At 37.1% G+C, this 18,873-nt stretch overlaps 1 protein-coding gene across 3 annotated transcripts in view; it reads right to left on the bottom strand.

The window, feature by feature from the left end:
• The window catches only part of MSANTD4 (Myb/SANT DNA binding domain containing 4 with coiled-coils), a 37,847-nt gene extending 19,180 nt beyond the window's left edge, over positions 1-18,667 (bottom strand). The window contains exons 1-5 of one of the 3 annotated variants that reach the window (XM_069540914.1): positions 18,640-18,667; positions 7,745-8,362; positions 5,614-7,390; positions 4,846-4,900; positions 3,779-3,925 (exon numbers count right to left, since the gene is read on the bottom strand). In XM_069540914.1, the coding sequence (XP_069397015.1) occupies positions 6,815-7,390; positions 7,745-8,206 (1,038 nt within the window). In that variant the 5' untranslated portion in view covers positions 8,207-8,362; positions 18,640-18,667 and the 3' untranslated portion in view covers positions 3,779-3,925; positions 4,846-4,900; positions 5,614-6,814. Of the gene's footprint in view, positions 1-3,778; positions 3,926-4,845; positions 7,391-7,744; positions 8,363-8,919; positions 8,954-18,639 lie in introns of those variants that run through there. The other 2 variants (XM_060018027.1, XM_060018028.1) reach the window with 2 other exon arrangements.
• Positions 18,668-18,873: the final 206 nt, after the last annotated feature.

Below are 18,873 nucleotides of genomic sequence, written 5' to 3'. Positions count from 1 at the left end.
AGGTACTAGTCTATTTCATTATTTACTATCAAAATATACAAAAATCTATTATAAAAAATTACAATTTATCAAAACTTACACACACATAGACCATATATGGCACCATTCATAGTCCAAAGAAATGTAAACAAATATAAAAATCCAGTATTAAATAACTGCATAAATTAACTGTAGTGTTTATTGTAACACTATAATAATTTCATAGCCACCTTTTGTTGCTATTGTGGTGAGCTCGTGTTGTATCAGCTTAAAATGCCATGTGATGCTAATCATCTCTGTATGAGCAGTTTACCTCTCCAGTAAATTGCATACCACAGTTAAAAGTGATCTCTCACAGTTCCTGTGTATTTTTTATCGTGTTTAGTGCAATACCATCAACTTTGAATAACACCATGGAACCCATACAAAATGCCACTAGTGATGCTGGAAATGCTCCCAAGAAGCAGAGAAAAGTCATAACTTTATAAGGAAAAGTTGAATTGCTTGATGTGAAGAGTAGATTAAGGTCTGCAGCTGCGATTGCCCACCATTTCAAGATAAATTTCAAGATAAATTCCGCATAAGGACCATTGTAAAAAAGGAAAAGGAAATTCATGAAGCTGTCACTGCAGCTCCAGCAGCAGGTGTGAAAACCTTGCACTTTTGCAAAATACCTTTTTATCTCATATTGAAAATGCAGCTTTTATATGGGTTCAGGGTGGCTATAAGAAAGGCATACCTATAGGCTCTAATTTGATTCAAGAAAAAGCAAAGTCATTATATGATAATTTAAAACAAAAGGAAGGTGAAAGATCTAAAGCTGGAGAATTTAATGCCAGCACAGTTTGATAATTTTAGAAAGAGGTTTGGCTTTTTAAAAATGCCAATATAATAGGAGAAGCAGCTTCTGCTGACCAAGAGGCAGCAGACAAGTTCCCAGACACCATTAAGAAAATCATTGAGGAGAATGGATATCTGCCTGAACAGGTTTTTTATGAAGACAAAAGTGCCCTATTCTGGAAAAAAATTCCATGCAGGACATTTATTAGTAAGGAAGAGAAGTGAGCACCAGGATTTAAGGCAGGGAGGGACAGGCTAACTCTACTTTTTATGCAAATACAATTGGGTTTATAATCAGGACTGCTCTTATCTATAAAGCTGCTAACACCTGAGCCTTGAAAAGGAAAGATGAACACCAGCTGCCAGGCTTTTAGTTGTACAACAATAAGGTCTGAACGATGAGAACCCTTTTTCTGGACTGGTTCCATAGATGCTTTGTCCCTGAAGTTAGAAAATATCTTGTCAGGAAGGGACTGTCTTTTAAAGTTATTTTGCTATTGGACAATGCCCCTGGCCACCCAGAACCCCATAAGTTCAACATCAAAGGCATCAAAGTGATCTACTTCCCCCAAAACACAACATCTCTAATTCAGCCCCTAGATCAGGGGGTCATAAGGACCTTTAAGGCTCATTACACATGGTACTCTATGGAAAGGACTATCAACACAATGGAAGAGAACCCTGACAGAACATCATGAAAGTTTGGAAGGATTACACCATTGAAGATGTCATGGTTATTTTAGAAAAAGCCGTGAAAGCCATTAAGCCTGGAACTGTAAATTCCTGTTGGAGAAAACTGTGTCCAGTTGTGTTACATGACATCACAGGACTTATGATAGAGCCAATCAAAGAAATCATAAAAGAGACTGTGGACATGACCAAAAAAGGTGGGGGGTGAGGGAAGGGTTTCAAGATATGGATCTTGGAGAGACTCAAGAGCTGATAGACACCACAACCAGAGGAATTAACAGAAGACCACTTGATGAAGATGAGTGCTTTCAAACCAGATGATGAGGAAGAGATATAACAGAAGCAGTGCCAGAAAACAAATTGACATTAGATAATCTGGTAGAAGTGTTCCAATTATGCAAGACTGCATTTGACTTCTTTTACAACATGGACCATTCTGATACGGGCACCAAAACTAAAGCAGATAGTGGAAGGTTTGGTACCATGTTAAAACATTTCTAGAGAAATGAAAAAGCAAAAAAGACAGAAATTACAATGTATTTCCATAAAGTTACACTGAGTGTGCCTGCCTCTCCTGTCTCTCCTTCTACCTCCTCCACCTCTTCTGCCTCTGCCACCACAAGATCAACTCCTTCTCTTCCTCCTCCTCCTCAGCCTACTCGAGGTGAAGACTATGAGGATGAAGGTCTTTATGATGATCCACTTCCACTTAATGAATAGTAAATAATCACTATGCTGTACTGTTAATAAACTTATCTGTTGTGTTTGTGTGTCTGTATGTGAAAATATAATAACTGTACAGCAAGAACTGTATGAGACGTTTTTGTGTCACAGTCATTATCACCTAAGTATTCACTGTGTAGAACATCATGTGCAAGACTTGTATATAAGTGGAAAGCCTATCCTTATATAGGAATAAGGTGAGTGATATTTAATATAAGATTAGTAATGTGTTAGTTTTCTTGCTATTTTATAACTTGTTTTCAAAGTATTACATTACTGTACAGTATGTCTCTCTCATAATTGGAGAAACAGTATCAGCCTATCATCACAATGATTTTTTTAAATGTAACAATGTTTCCAATACTCTATAATGAATATGATTGTATACTATATTTCATAAAAATTTTATAACGATTCATTCATTAGTGTATAGGCTAGGCTACCATAAATTAATTATATTGATTACACTAGGCTACCATAAAGCAATCATACTGCTGCTCCTTTATTATCAATGCATGAAGCATCATACCTGTAAATAAATGAATTTTTCATATTTTATTCATTTTTGATGTCTGGTGTAATACATATAACATCTACTGTGTTTTGTATCATATAACACAATATTGATGTAGATACTGCCAAGACAGACAATTCATCTTGTAAACAGACACTGTTTATGGCACTGTAAATGTGTTTTCTCTTTCTCATGATTTTCTTAATAACATTTTCTTTTCTCTAGCTTACTCCGTTGTAAGAATACAGAATGTAATACATATGCAAAATATGTGTTAACTAACTGTTTATGTTATCAGTAAGGCTTCCAGTCAAGAATAGGTTATTAGTAGTTAAGTTTTCAGGGAGTCAAAAGTTACATGCAGATTTTCAACTGCATAGGGGGGTCAGTGCCCCTAACCCCCACATTGTTCAATGGGTCACCTGTATTTAAAAAATTAATTTATTTGGAGGGAAGTATAATGTTAAAACAAATGTAGAGCAACCCAGTGAAAACAATTTTGATTTCAAAACAAAAAAAAAGTTAAGGAGAGGTAGGAAAGGTAGCTACCAATTTAAAACAAAATATTCTGGAAGCACTATGATCTGTTTTTATTTTCAGGATATAAGTGACAAAGCATGAAGAGGTAGAAAAATGAAAAGAGGAAGCAAAGTAATAAAAAATGGACAAATTAGGTAGAAAAAAGAAGTTAAGCAAAAATTCTCTTCAATCACAAAGACTATAGTGTTTATAAAAAATTTATGGCCCCTTTCTTCTTCTAAATCAGCATCCTTACAAAAGGGATGAAGGTGTTCCTCATGATCAGGAAGACAATATAATTTAATGCCCATATTGGGGTATTTCTACCTAGGACAAATGCTAAACCAGATAAGCTACCAATACCACTGGTATAATCAGGAGTATCCCAGGCAAACCAAAATGACTGTGTAGTAGATTATGAGAATGAACACAATTCCTCACCCCTCTCTGTATCCCCATTTTTTGCAAAGACTTTACAGCTCCTCATATCAAGAGGTGGACTCGATTCCCCACCTGTCAACTCTGGTCTGACCCGATGATTTGTTTTTGGCCAGTATCGTGCAGCAGAAGTGAAGTGCCAGTCCTGAGCCTTGACCTCAAGACACTTTGAGAATCACTTCTTTCGCTCTTGAACTCCTGCCATCGCCATTAAAACAAATCCTGTTAAAGGATTAAACACCATCAGGAGAGCTAAGACAACCCTCCACCCCAAACCAATATCCAGTTAACACCCCCAGAAGCTGAACAGCCTAGCTAACCTGCAGCTGACCATGAGAACCCAGCCAAGATCAGAACCACCCAACTGAGCTCAGCCTAATTGCCTCTAAAATCATAAGCAACATGAGCCACTGTTTTGGAGTGGTTTGTTACACAGAAATAACCAAAATGACTCACTCCCAGTGTGCCTACCACTTCAGAAATGCAGCAATGAAGTTTCCTACTATAGTGACCCAACCCAATCCATCTATACCTGGGGCAGGGTTAAGAAACCTAAGGCTCCTCAACCAAAGCCCTGGAAGATATTAAGCTGATGCTTTTTTTTTTAAGTCTCTTACTTATAGTAACCAAGAATGCTCCATCCATAAATAATATTGGCTATCTTCAATGCTTACTTCTAGGAAATTAACATCTATTGATCTTAAATGTAACACTAATATCAACTTGCCTTTAAAATAGCCTATTTTAAAATAGCCTATAGTTTCAATACCGTTTTATTAACAAAAAAAGAACTATGAAGTATAGGCAGAGCAGATATCATTACGCTCATTTTACACATGAGGAAATCAAATCACAGAGTAAATTAAATGACTTTCACAAGTAGCAAGTGACCAAGCTACAATACTTATAATTACACCTACAAACTTTCAATACTCCTTCTCCTTAGAGCTCTTATGCTAAAATCTTGGGTCAGTATTGGCATATCATTTTTCAAGTATTCTGAGGCACTATTTCCTTTCTTATAAAAGTAGGGCTAACATGACTTAGCTCAGGATTGTTTTGAGAAACAAATAAAATAATGTATAAAAAAGCACATAGCACAATGTCTAACACAAATGTTTAGGCCCCTTTCCCCCACTCACCATGATAAAGCTCTTTTCCAGGCTTCACAACCTCAACCCTCATCACTGAGCATCACTTGAAATGATAAACGTTCACATAGTTAGTATAGGCAAATTTTATTTTTATGGTAGAAGCATTTATTTCAGTTATAGAAAAATAACACTATTTCAAAGTCAAGGTAACTAAGAAGAAGTATATTTTTTCCTTATATACCCATACTCAAATGTCACATATGGTTTCAAGACATTCTTAAATTAACAAGGACCAAATGCAGAATCAAGGTAGTACCTGTCAATAGAAGAGATATACTAAGGCTACATATCAGCTCTGGAAATGGGAAAATACAAAGTGATCTCGTGCAGTGATTCTCAACTTTAGTGTGCATTAGAATCACCTGGATTGTGGAAGAAGTACCTTCAGGGGACTGAAGGCAAATCACCAAATTAAGCAAGCCCTTGGTCTCAGAATAAATACCAAAGGGACTAAAGATACATACTTTGTTGCACAGGGAGGAGCAAAGACAAAATACATCATGATATATGAAATTAGCCATTTATACACTGTATGACTTCTAAGCCTCAGATTCAGGAATAATAATAGATACTACTCTCAGTTTTCTACAGATTAGGTCAGGTAGTGTGCAGTGATTCCCTAATTCAAAACACACAGCTACTATCATTATTTCATCACCATCATCATTACTATTGGATACAAGGACATTCTCCCCCCACCCCCACTCCCAGTTCCAAATAGCTATTATCTATTTTAAAAATCAAATTACCACTTACCGAGTTCAAGCTCATTGACTACGGGTACCATTTTTAAATTGGTAACATTTTTACTAGCTTCAACCACTTACATTAAGATTTCAGTACATGTCTGAAATGAAAATTTTTGTCTAAACTAAGACAATGAAGTCAAAGAAGAAAGGGTAACTAACTAAAGCTTAAAAAGTGTGCGTGGTATCTAAAGCATCAATAGCTAGACGAATGAACTGCTTTTCAAAGTGACCCACTTTAGACAATCTCTGATGTTCCCTACATTGTTTTCTGACTCACGTTATTTACAGATGGAAACATATGAATAAAATACCTATAATCTTCATTACTTTCTATATTCAATATACTACACAGTAATGTTTCATAGTTAAAGTTCTGGGCCATTTAAGTAACTCCCACATAAATATCTGAGGTTTTAATATTCTGAAACTGAAACAAAGCTGAAGAGGTGCTCAGTCAGGCTAGGACAGGGTTTCTCAACCTCAGCAATGTTGACATTTTGGGTTGGATCATTCTTTTTTGTGGGGGGCTGTCCTGTGCATTGCAGGATGTAGGCATCCCTGGTCTCTCCTTATTACATGCCAGTAGCAACATGCCCCACTGCCCAGTTTTGACAACCAAAAATGTCTCCAGACACTGCCAAGTATCTTTTGGGAGCCAAAGTCACCCCCAGTTGAGAACTATTGAGCTAGAATTTTACAGACATAATTGTAAACTCTGAGTGCACAGATTAGACAAGACTATGTAATTTTACTAATTTAAAGAGTATAGCACAATAGTTTTTGCTATACTGTTTATGCAAGGGCACATAGTTTTTATACAATATACTACTTAAGCATATAATTACCCACAAATAACTATCTTTTTCCTATTGAAAACACCAATTTTTTTTTTTTTTTTTTTTTTGCAGTACGCAGGCCTCTCACTGTTGTGGCCTCTCCCGTTGTGGAGCACAGGCTCTGGACGCGCAGGATCAGCGGCCATGGCTCACGGGCCCAGCCGCTCCGCGGCATGTGGGATCTTCCCGGACCGGGGCACAAACCCATGTCCCCTGCATCGGCAGGTGGACTCTCAACCACTGCGCCACCAGGGAAGCCCTGAAAATACTAATACTAAACAGGAAAAAAAAAATACAGCTAATCCTGCTACCGTTTTTATATTATCTAAGCCTATGGTTTACAAACGATTGATAAATGGAGATCTAGATAGATCACTGCAAGTGTCCTTCCTTCTGCATTCGTAGTCTCTCTTTCTCTACTTGTAAGCGCTCCTTTTCAATCTGCAGCTTCTCTGATTCAAATTTTAAAAACTGCAGCCTATCTTTTTCTAGTTGCAAGCGTTCTCTCTCAAGTTTTAACTTCTCTGTTTCTATATCCTGTGGTTGATATACGGACTTTTCTCCTTGACCAAGTTCATTTTCCAAAGATGGTTTCTCTGAGGTGACTATCTGTAACCTCAACCTCTCTCTTTCAATCTGCAGCCGCTCCTTCTCCAGCTGAAGCCGCTCATGCTCCATGTCTAACTGTCGCAGCCTCTCTTTCTCAATCTGTAGGCGTTCCTTCTCTACCTGCAGTCTTTCAGCCTCAATATCAAGCCGTCGTTTTTCCAATTCTAGTTTCTGTTTCTCTATGTTTACAAGCAAATGGGGCTCATCATATGCAGACCTAGATGGTGTTGAATTCAGAGTAAAAAACTCATCAATGTGGGGGAAATCAGGAAGTTCACTTTCCCTCCTGGAATCCGGTATGACTGATGACAACATTTCTTCTTCCTCTTCAATCTCAAACTAAAAGAGAAAAGTAGTTCTCAGTATTTATTTATACTTCATGGTTGTTAATTTGTCTAAGAATTTCTTAAAAGCTTTCTGTATTGTTTGAGCACACAAAACCATTTACTTTGAATTTTGAAAAATATTTACTATTACCTGACATCATTAATATATATAATTAAGAGAAGTATATTTAGGTGAAAAGAAAGAGATTGATGATATTAAGATGGAAAAAAATGGAATGACTTTGTTATGTACTATTTTTAAGTTAGCTTGAAAATCTGGGCATTTCTTAACTGTTCCTGGTCTATAATAAACTTTCATATCAGAAATGGAGAAATAAAAAGAGGGTTCACACAGGCTAATACTTACTTCAGGACTCTGTGGATCTCTTTCTTCCTCTTCCACTTTGACCTCAGTTAAGGATCCACCTGCATCCCTGAAATCTGCCACATTTTGCCAATCAAAATTTGTATCATTTCGGAATCCAATCTTTTCATCTATCTCTTCAGTGAGAGAATCATCTAAATCGGATGTGGGAAGGGGAAACCCCGAACCAACTAGCTTAATGTTTGCCTTCATCCTCTTTCTCTTCATAAGTGCTCGCCAGTCAAGGTACCTCCTTTTCACTTCTGTCCCTGTTCTCTGTTCTCCTTCTCCTACAGCATTCACACACTGTGCAATCTCCTCCCAAGCCATTCGCTTCATCACATTAATTGTTGTATTGAGCTGCTTGGAAAAAATGACTTCTTTCCTTTTTGTAATTTCTTTCAAAAGGGTCTGAGTTTCTTGTACACTGAAATTGCTTTTCCTTTTCCTTTTCAATTGCTTCATTTTCTAACTTAAATGCAGTTTTTACAGTAAGAAAAGATGTAAAAAGAATTCTGAGGAATGCTACGAAGTACAGAAATCAAGGACAATTCCTTGTTAGTACTTTGTTTAAATCAGAGTTTTCCATTCATCCAATAGCACAGGCAGGATGGATGATTCCTAAAGAGAAAAAAGTAAAAATCAATCAACCTGCAACTTCTGCAATGTACTTCAACCCAATAAGCTATATAATTAAAAAAACAAAAGACCTCTAAATATGGCTCAAAACTGACTATATTTGTGTCTCTGCCAGCATTACCACAGTCCAAGATACCGTTTTCTCTCACCTAGGCTGCTGTAATGGTTCCGAACTAATTGACAGTATTCACTCTTGACTTGCTCCCTACTTCTACTCTACTCTCCCAAATTCATCCTTTCTACTCTAACTACAAAGGCCTCTTTCAGTCACCCATTCTTGTCAGTCCCTTTCCCAGTTTAGGGCTTCTGCACACGCTTTTCCCTCTGCCTAGGAAATGGATTGTTCCCTGCCTAGCCTACTTAATTCCTCCTCATCCTTCAACTTGCAGATTAGACATCTGCTCCTCAGTGATGCCTTTGCTGACAAGTCAAATTACTCCTTGTCTTCATCTAAATGTTACACTTGTGCTAACATACAACTAAGAATGTCTCTCCTATTTCAACAGAAGTTTCATGAGGACAGCAACATTTCTACTCACCATCACGTCCCCAGAGTCTAGCAGAGATCCTGGCATATGGCAGGCATACTTTTTGAATGAATAAATGAGTCAACCTGCCAAAATGACCATTAGTTTGGGATGTCAAAAAGCAAAAAAATTTAGACTCTGAAAGAGGGTGTACCTGAAACTTGCTAGAAAGGTAAACTTTTCAGGCCCCACCCCAGACCATTTGAATAAGGAACTCTGGGGGCAAGATCCAGCAATGTGTGTTTCAATAAGTCTTCCAGATGATTCTAATACATGCTAAAGTTTGAAAACCATGGGGCTGACTCACACCAGTGAAACAAATGCTTCACACACCTGATTCTCTTACAGACTCTGATTTCGAGTCTTATAAATAGTGCATCTGTTTGGTGGAATCTAAAGCACATCCAAATCCTCAATACAATAGCTGAGAAATGTAGTTTTTCTGCTATCTAGCCTTTGCATTATGGGAAGGCACACTAGCAAACTGGAAAAGATATTGAATGGGTCTTTTTCTTGGAAAAGAGATTTTTAAAAGTATGTAATGGGGACAAGGGCTCAGAAAGAGTAAGGGATATATAAACAAACCATGGTTTATGACTTCTAATTCACATACTGATCACTGCTACAGAGCCGATTTTTTTCCCTTGCTTACAAAATGAGAGGGTTGGGATGAGGCTGTTAAGGTCCACATTTCCTGCCAATACAAAGAAAAAAATACCAAATATCCATTAAGTTCCATGTCCTGTCATTTAATCCCCACCACAGCACTGAATGCGAGATACCATCATTTGTATTTATACGACAAGATTCAGGCAAATTGAATAATTTGCACATTACATGGCTAGTTAAATGACCGAACTTGGATATAAATTCAGGCTCCCTTAGGCCACATCTCCTTCTACTTTATTAGCAGCTTGTGATAGCTAGATCTTAGAAATGTGCTGCTAAGTTTTGAGATGCCTTTTAGTAGAAAATTTTCAAAAAGAACAGATCCTTATCTATGTGGAAGGTTTGGATAAACTTCTGTATATAGGCAGAAAAACCCTCCGAAGTTTCAACCAGTTATGTTTCACTCTACCATGGTTTCTTCTCTTAAAAACTTTAATATCTGCCAGTTTAAAATTTTTATTAGAGTGAAAAATTTTTCTCTTGTAATTAAAAATATAAATAGTATTTTCTACTGAAGCAAAAATACATCAACTGAGTAAGGCTAACTAAATTTAATCAGAAAATGCACTAATCTTTTCTATCACTGTTTGAGCCTCTTCTCTCTAGGACTTAAAAGTGGATGCAAATCCCTTATTTCTAAACTCTAATAAAAAGGTAATTTTTATTAAGATTTCACTAAACTTCTATGCATTTTTTCCTTTTCAAGTTTCCAGTAATCTTTTTCAACTGTGTATCTAATAACATCACCAAAAACATACCCACCACTATGTCATTTTGTTTCTAACCTCTGATGTAGAATAACCATCTCCTGAACTGCCACTTGCTGCTGAAATGGAGACTAGAGAGAACTAAAAGTTCAAAAGAGTAGAAAATAAACTCTCAAGAAATCATTGTCAATTTCATACATCCACAAAAAGGGCAAAGCATGCAAAAACAAAAAAAGATTGCAGCAAACTATGCCTAAAGCAGACTTCCAAAATTTCTTGAGACATTTAATAATAAAATTGAATCCACTAAATAAGAATGTATCATCAGTGGCAGCACTTTTGATCTTGCCCTAGGCAAATCCTGCCTTTATAGTCAAATATAAGCCTCTTGTCACTAGAATATAAGGAAACATATTCATACAAAAACCATAATTCAAAAAGAGACATGTACCACAATGTTCACTGCAGCACTATTTACAATAACCAGGACATGGAAGCAACGTAAGTGTCCATCAACAGATAAATGGATAAAGAAGATGTGGCACATATATACAATAGAATATTACTCAGCCATAAAAAGAAACAAAATTGAGTTATTTGTAGTGAGGTGGATGGACCTAGAGTCCGTCATACAGAGTGAAGTAAGTCAGAAAGAGAAAAACAAATACCGTATGCTAACACATATCTGTGGAATCTAAAAAAAAAAAAATAAAAAATAAAATAGTACTGATGAACCTAGTGGCAGGGCGGGAATAAAGACACAGACATAGAGAATGGACTTGAGGACATGGGGCAGGAGGGGGAAGCTGGGGTGAAGTGAGAGTAGCATCGACATATATACACTACCGAATGTAAAATAGTTAGCTAGTGGAAAGCAGCAGCATAGCACAGGGAGATCAGCTCAGTGCTTTGCAATGACCTAGAGGGGTGGGTGGGATAGGGAGGATGGGAGGGAGGCTCAAGAGGGAGGGGATATGGGGACATATGTACACATATGGCTGATTCACTTTGTTGTACAACAGAAACTAACACAGTATTGTGAAGCAATTATACTCCAATAAAGATCTATTAAAAAAATATATCATCAAAAGAGGTAGTGTAGTGTAATGGTTATGAGCACACGTTCTGCAGTCAGACTGCCTGGGTTAGAATCCTGACTCTGCCACTTCCTAGCTGTGTGGCCTAATTTAAATTCCCTATGTGCAATTCCACTTGTAAAATAATATTATTACTTCATAGAGATACTGTAAGGATTAAAGGTTTTAGTAAAATATGGAATAGTTCCTGGAACACAGTTAACAAATTAGGTTTACTACTATTGCACGAAAGGCAAATCTTTAAATAATTTTGACATAGGAAACAGAAAGGCCACAATAATATTGGTATTGTTCTAGTTCGTAGGTCAAGTGGTAGGTCTGTGGGTCTTTATCATTATGCTTTATAACATTAGTGGTATATTGGAGCCTGCTGATGTGAGCTGGCAAAGGTCATTGTGCACATCTCTTCCCAACTCCACATTCAGTAATGTCATATTTGGAAATAGAAACTGGCCAAGATGGCAGTATTTATAACATAGAACTGGATAAATGTTACAAACTAGAACATTTTTCTTTTGAGTGGTCAGGGAGTTAGTTTACTAGCACACTTAAAGCTACATGATTTTTGCATATTTCAAATATTACCTAATAAAAATTAAGAAAATGCAATGTTTTAACATCTGATCCCACAACAGTTTAGTGAACATTCTAGAAGACTTGTAATTTTAGAGGATCACATTTAATTAGCACTGACCTAACATTCCTTATGTAATTCAAGTTATCAATTGGGCTGGGCAAGTATTCTGCTTTTCTCTAGAGGCAACTGAAGAATACTCATGAAATACTATATTTATAAGCAACACAAAAAAGGAACTGAACCTAACTGATTTACACATTATTAAACCAGCCCAAATATACTTCTCTTTAGTACCTATGTTGTGGTTGTGGCATATTTCAAGGAATTACTGCAGTCAAACTTGACTTTCTCCTTCCTCTACCATTTGCTCCACCCCTATGAGGAGCTGGAAGATGGTAGCCCACCTGCTCCAAAGGCAGTATCCTGAACACATAACACTGTGCCTAACAAACAGAAGGAGGTAAAAATACAACTTAAAATAAGGCAGTGAGTGAGGGATGGGAAAGAGAGCAGAAAATGAAATGGAAAATAACTCAAGTAAGGTCAGCTAGCAAAACTGAAACTGCTATGGGCAAAGCGTTATGTTTAAAAGGAAAAGGCAGCTCAAGTCAATATAGGCAAGAAGCAGTTTGTGAGATTAAGTGAAGACTTTAGATAAACTACCTACCCTATAACTATGCCAAAGAATATAACAGTTAACAAGTTATACAAAATTCTGAAAGGAAATTTTAAATAAATAGGCTATGTTACTACTTAGGCAGTATGAACCAATGATGAGCAGGTTATCAAAGACATATTTAAAAAATGAAATCAGCAGGTTAGATGTCCTTAAAAATAGAAGATTGCTAAAGTTACATCAAATTCCATATCAAATTACTTACAATGCATTAAGGAAGACTTTTTGTTTCCAAAAGATACAGAATGTTTCAGACCATTTAAATAGCTTCTTGAACCATTTAAAAAGCACTGTCATATTTAAAAGGTAGAAGCATGGTAAAAATATAAATATTCATCAATAAGGGATTAGATGAATAAGCTATACTACAGCTACATAATGGAATATGATGCCCAATTAAAGTATGAATATGGCTTAGCACAACATTTTACTATGTTAATGCAAGCCAACAAAACCAGAAAAGGAATGTGTACATATGTCTATGTGTGTGTACATACTCACAGAAGCTCAGTTTTCAACTTAGGAACATTTATAGACAGAACATGCTATGCTCTACAACAGGTTCACTCACTCTGTCCACCACCAACCACCAGTTCTAGGGATCATGTATACAGTCGTTTGTCTCAATCACAGAGCTGTTTGTTTGCCTAGAGCACATCTGTTTCATTTTACTTTGAGATGATTAACATTATATTAAAAATATATTTATGAGGAATTTTTATTACAGAAAAATACACTTTTTAAAGTTCCATAAACCCAATACCCACAAATCTCTGTTGACTTAAAAAAAAAAAACAGTAAAATACATAGGTATGGTTAGAGAACCTAAATAAAGCAACAAAATTAAGTGAAAATCTCTCTCCACCACCAGTGTAATTGATATTAATAATTTCTTGAGATGTTTTCCAGAAAATCATATGAATATAAAAGTACAGATGTATTTATGAAACATTATATATTACACATATTACATGAATGCATATTAATTCCATTCATTAATTTAAAAAGCAGTGACTGGGCTTCCCTGGTGGCGCAGTGGTTGAGAGTCCGCCTGCCGATGCAGGGGACACGGGTTCATGCCCCGGTCCGGGAAGATCCCACATGCCGCAGAGCGGCTGGGCCCATGAGCCATGGCCACTGAGCCTGAGCATCCGGAGCCCGTGCTCCGCAACGCGAGAGGCCACAACAGTGAGAGGCCTGCGTACCACCAAAAAAAAAAAAAAAAAAAAAAAAAAAAAAGCAGTGACTGTTGAAGATGTTAAATTATAAGAAAATGAAAGGAAAATTGAAAACAGAAAAATGAGATGTATATGAATGATTCTAAAGGACAAATGAAGAGACAAAGAGGAAATCATGAATGTAAAAACTTACCACCCTCTACAATGAAAAATAATCAACAAAAAATGAAGAAAAATTATGAAATTGAAAAAATTCTAAAGATGTTGTCTCTCAAACCTTACGTATTTGAATCATCTGGAGCGCTTATTAAAATGAGATTCTGATTCAGTAGGTCTGGAGTGGGACCAGTGATTCTACATTTCTGACAGATTCCCAAATGATGCCGATGTTGCTGGTCCTTGGACTACACCAACAGAAATAGGGATCCACACATGTAATTTAAAATCTTCTAGTGGCCTCAGAAAAGCAAAAATGAAACAAAACCAAAAAAATTGTAGAATTAATTTTAACATATTTAACCCCGTAAGTTCAATATATTATCTTTCCAATATATGGTCGATGTAAAAATGATTAATGAGGGAGTTTCCATTCTTGTTTTGCTACTAAGTCTTTGAATCCAGTGTATATTTTACAATTAGAGCACATCTCATTTTGTACTAAACACATTCTAAGAACTCAATAGCATATATTAGTACAGATCTACAGCACATCAAAATCACCTAGGGAGCTTTTAAAAAATACTTATAACCAGTCCCTATCTCTGAGCAATTAAAACAATCTTAAAATACTGCTAGGCATTGGGAGTTTAAAAAGTGCTCTAGCAGATATTAAGCATTCTCAACACATACACACACACAGAGTTAACTATGTGAGATGATGGATGTGTTAATTATCTCTATCTTGGTAATCATTCCATAATGTATTATGTATATCGATCATCATGCTGTATATTTTAAACATATACAATTATATTTACCAATTATTCTTCAATAAAGTTAAAAAAATCTTCTCCAGGTGATTCTCATTTGCAGCCAGGATTGAGAAGCACCCCGCTAGAGAATCAGTGTTAAAAGTCGACTTGCTCAAATGTGTACTGAGAGGCAAGATGGAGTGCAAATGTTGTAGCTGCTAAGAAATTTCCCTTCAGAGATCATTAAGGCTTCATCTGCCACAAGACTTGCAACAACAGACAAAGCTGGACTCTTTTTGGAAAAATATGCCCAGGAGAAAGTCATGTTAGGTGGAAGAGGAATATGTCTAATTGTAAGAACCAATTCACACTCCTATGTGTTGGGAATACATCAAAGGAATACAAGCTAAGTCAATTTAGACTTAAGTAGAAATGGACTGCTCTCGTTAGAGAACCAAACTTTCTTTTAAGTCTTTAGACAGCTACCCATATCTTTATTAGAATTAGCATTGAACTAGGAGTATACATTGGAAACATCCATTAAGACTGAGCGATTAAGACACAATGCTTCATTCAACAAATATGTATTGAGTGCTTAAAACCTTTCAAAGGCTTTGTACACATTTCGGAGGTAAATTTACTCTCCCTAGTCTTTCTCTCTCTCTCCCTATTACAAACCCTGAGTCCTACCTATATATATTCGTATCTACCTTTGCCAATTTTATCACCTCCAATACTAACCCCAAACATACTTTCCCAACCCACCCTCTCCAATACACGTCAGTATGGGCACACACAGTATGTCATTCTGAAATTCCTCTAAATTCTAGACCAGTGCTGTCCCATACAAATATGACAGTCACATATATAATTTTAAATCCTCTAGTAGCCACATTAAAAAAAGTAAAGAAAAACAGGTAAAAATTAATTACGATATATTTTATTTAAACTAATATACCAAAATATTATTACTTCAATATTTAAACAATATAAAAACAATCGAGACATTTTACATTCTTTTTTTCTACTAAGTCTTCAAAATCCAGTGAGTATTTTGGACTAGCCATACTTCAAGTGCTCAATAGCAATATATGCCTATTGGCTACTGTATTGGACAGCCCAGTTCTAGCTTTCATGACCCCTACCTTAGGACTATCATACATGTATTCCTTTGGCACATGCTCCCAATTCCCATGGTCTTTGCTCTTTTATCTGGCCAGTGACTACTCATCCTCAGCACCTTCATTGTTCCATTAATCTAAATCTAATGTCCCTGCTACATGCTTCCACTATCAGGCTATATTATAATCACTTACTTTACATTAGGCGCAATAAGGGATCAAAGATGAATATATTATTTCTATCAAATAATTTATAATTTAGTAAAACATATACGCATAAAATTTACATGAAAAAATTTTAATGGAGACTGTAAATGTCAAGTTTGAATACGGACTACCTAGGCTTATATATTAATTCCACCACTTAGAAGCTCTGTGATCTTAAGCAAATTACTTAACCTTTTAAACTTATTTCCTAATTTATAAATGGGAAAAATAGAATAATACTCACGATGTTTTGAGGATTAAATGAGATAATCCAGTCAAGAAGCTTATAATATGTAGGATATAATAAGCCCTTAACAAATACCAGCTATTATCCATTTCCTAGTATAGTCTAGACATAGTAAGTGAATATTTCTTTACTCAATGAATAATGTGAATGTAAGAAAAGTGCAACAAGAGAAGTTATTAACAAAATACCCTGGGTGTTCAGAAGGAGAAATCTTTGGTGGGATCAAGGGAGGTTGTGAAAAGGAATTAGCACTTGATTTGGGTCTTAAACAAATATAATAATGAGGGGCAGTAATAAATGGCAGAAGTATCAGGAATCAAAGTTGGATAGCTAGGCTGGGGCCAAATGTCAGCAAATCTTTAATGTTGGCTTGTAAGAACTTATTCTTTGCTAAAAAACTTACTATAAGAGGCAAATATATCAGTGAAAATTCACATATTTTTGAAATTCAAGCAACATACCTTTTATATGGAGGCAATGTTACTGTAATAATATACAAACTATAACATGCAAAATACAAGTGCATAATAATAAACAATGACTGCAGTTGTCAAGAGAATCCTAATTTAGGCAGAAACCCATAATCAGATTTTGCTGCTCTTAGAGTCTGAGATCAATTTTGTAATGATAAAAATAACAATCCTTCTAAAACTATGCTTGAGTCAATACACTCTTAAAATTTTGGCAGCAGTTGCTTTTATGTGCATATCCTGTTTCCACCCCCCAACAATTTGTAACTCCATATCTCTATCCTACAAAAGTGGTATCCCTTTGTCCCTGACTGTTCTATGCTAAACTGATGAACTATTTCATTGACAAAGTGCACTTTATTTTTTAATTTTTTTAAATGTTTGGCCGGGAGGCACAGCTTGCGGAGTTCCCTGACCAGGGAATCTTGGGTCACAGCAGTAAAAGCGCGGAACCCTAACCACTAGACTATCAGGGAACTCAACAAAATGCACTTTAACACACATTTTTTAGCTCACTGAAATTCACAACAATATGTATCTTAGATTTCCAGTCAGTCATGGCTTAAGTGTGTGAAAATCTTTGACATCTGATTAGTGTTAAGACAGTACCCAAATCAAAGCAAACGAGTTGAAATTTGGTAGCTATGCTTGCATGAAAAGAAACTAAGCTATGTTTCCAGGAATTTCTTTTTTCTCTCTTCTCCTTTACATTTTGGTACTCATGTAACAGCTTAGATTTTCATCATCCATTACCCAATAATTTACTCAAATATTTATCAAACTCCTACTATGTAGCAGGCACATATTCTTGGTGCTGGGGCTAAACACCTCACAAAATATGAAAAGATGCCATTTTAGATGTCAAACACTATCCCTTTCATATTGGTTTTCTTCCCTATCTTTACAAAAGGGAATTTAGTAGTTGCAACCTCTAAAAATTCTTAGTTCTTCCATGCCCAATCACAGAGAACAGCCATTTTCCTGAAATCCCATTTCACAATAATTCTTTCCTGGTTGGAAATAGGTATAAGTAGTTCACTTAGGTAATCCTTGTGAAGATGGTGTACCACCAATGGCATATTATACCTGGGCAATTTTTTTCAAGGACTAATACTTAAGAATGAAGTTCCTAAATATTGCATGATAAGACAGAAGTAAGAGGTCTGAGTTAAATCAGGCAGTAAATTCTGGGTCCAAAATTTTTTTTTGGTAAACTCATTAGGCTGTTCAAGAAGAAAAACATCACAAAATCTACAAACTTCCCCCAACCCCCACCCCAATCCTCTTGGAAGTGTGCTCCCCACCTCCCACCAACCCCGCACCCCACAGTCGCCACCATATTCTTAGAGGAAATTAACCTTCCTGCCGAATAGGACGCTCTTCTCTATAAGCTGTGATAGGTAAATGATTAAAGTTTACTTAAGTGTCGCCGGTTATCATATTAATAAAATACCTCTCACTCCCCACCTCTTCCTTTGGAGCAGCTCCCCTTGGGAGAATCCAGGAAGGCTGAATTCCTGGGAGGTCAGTAGTAGGGGGCGCGCCCACGACTCTGCCACAGAGCAATGGCTGCACCTGGTAGGATGTGGGGCAAACTGGAAGAGTCCCCGCTCCGCATATTAAATTAGAGTCGCGACTGGGCGGCCGAAAAACCTTCGCAGCCTTGTTTCAGCGGCTTGGGCCCTCCCTACCCTCCCAGGTCAGGCAGCAGCTGCGACTGGTATTTCTCCTGAACGTCGTAGTCTGCTACGCCGCAGGGCCAGGTCCAGAGCCGGCAGCGGGGGGGCAGCTACCTGACGCTGCCACGCTAGCAACCACCGGCCGCGGAGCCTCCACTTCCCTAGCAACCTCCTCCACAACGCAACAGCTCACCTACGACGCTGGCGGAACCTCCCCACGCTCGCCTCTGGGGTGTGTGGGGGTGGGGTGGCAAAAAGACGCTTCATTAATTCCCCGCCCACTGACTTCGCCCGCCTCCTGCCGCCAAGCCATTGGCTGGCGCGGCTGCCGCTCGTTTAACGAGGTTCGTCCATTGGCCCGGAGGATACTGCCATTCTGGCAGAGGGCCCGCCCTAGGTGTTCCTCACAAAGGAACGCGAGTCCCAA

Source organism: Delphinus delphis, chromosome 8 (assembly GCF_949987515.2).
Source record: "Delphinus delphis chromosome 8, mDelDel1.2, whole genome shotgun sequence".
Classification (NCBI taxonomy): domain Eukaryota; kingdom Metazoa; phylum Chordata; class Mammalia; order Artiodactyla; family Delphinidae; genus Delphinus; species Delphinus delphis.
The sequence above is the reverse complement of the archived record's forward strand: the minus strand, read 5'-3'. Positions and strand labels throughout refer to the sequence as shown.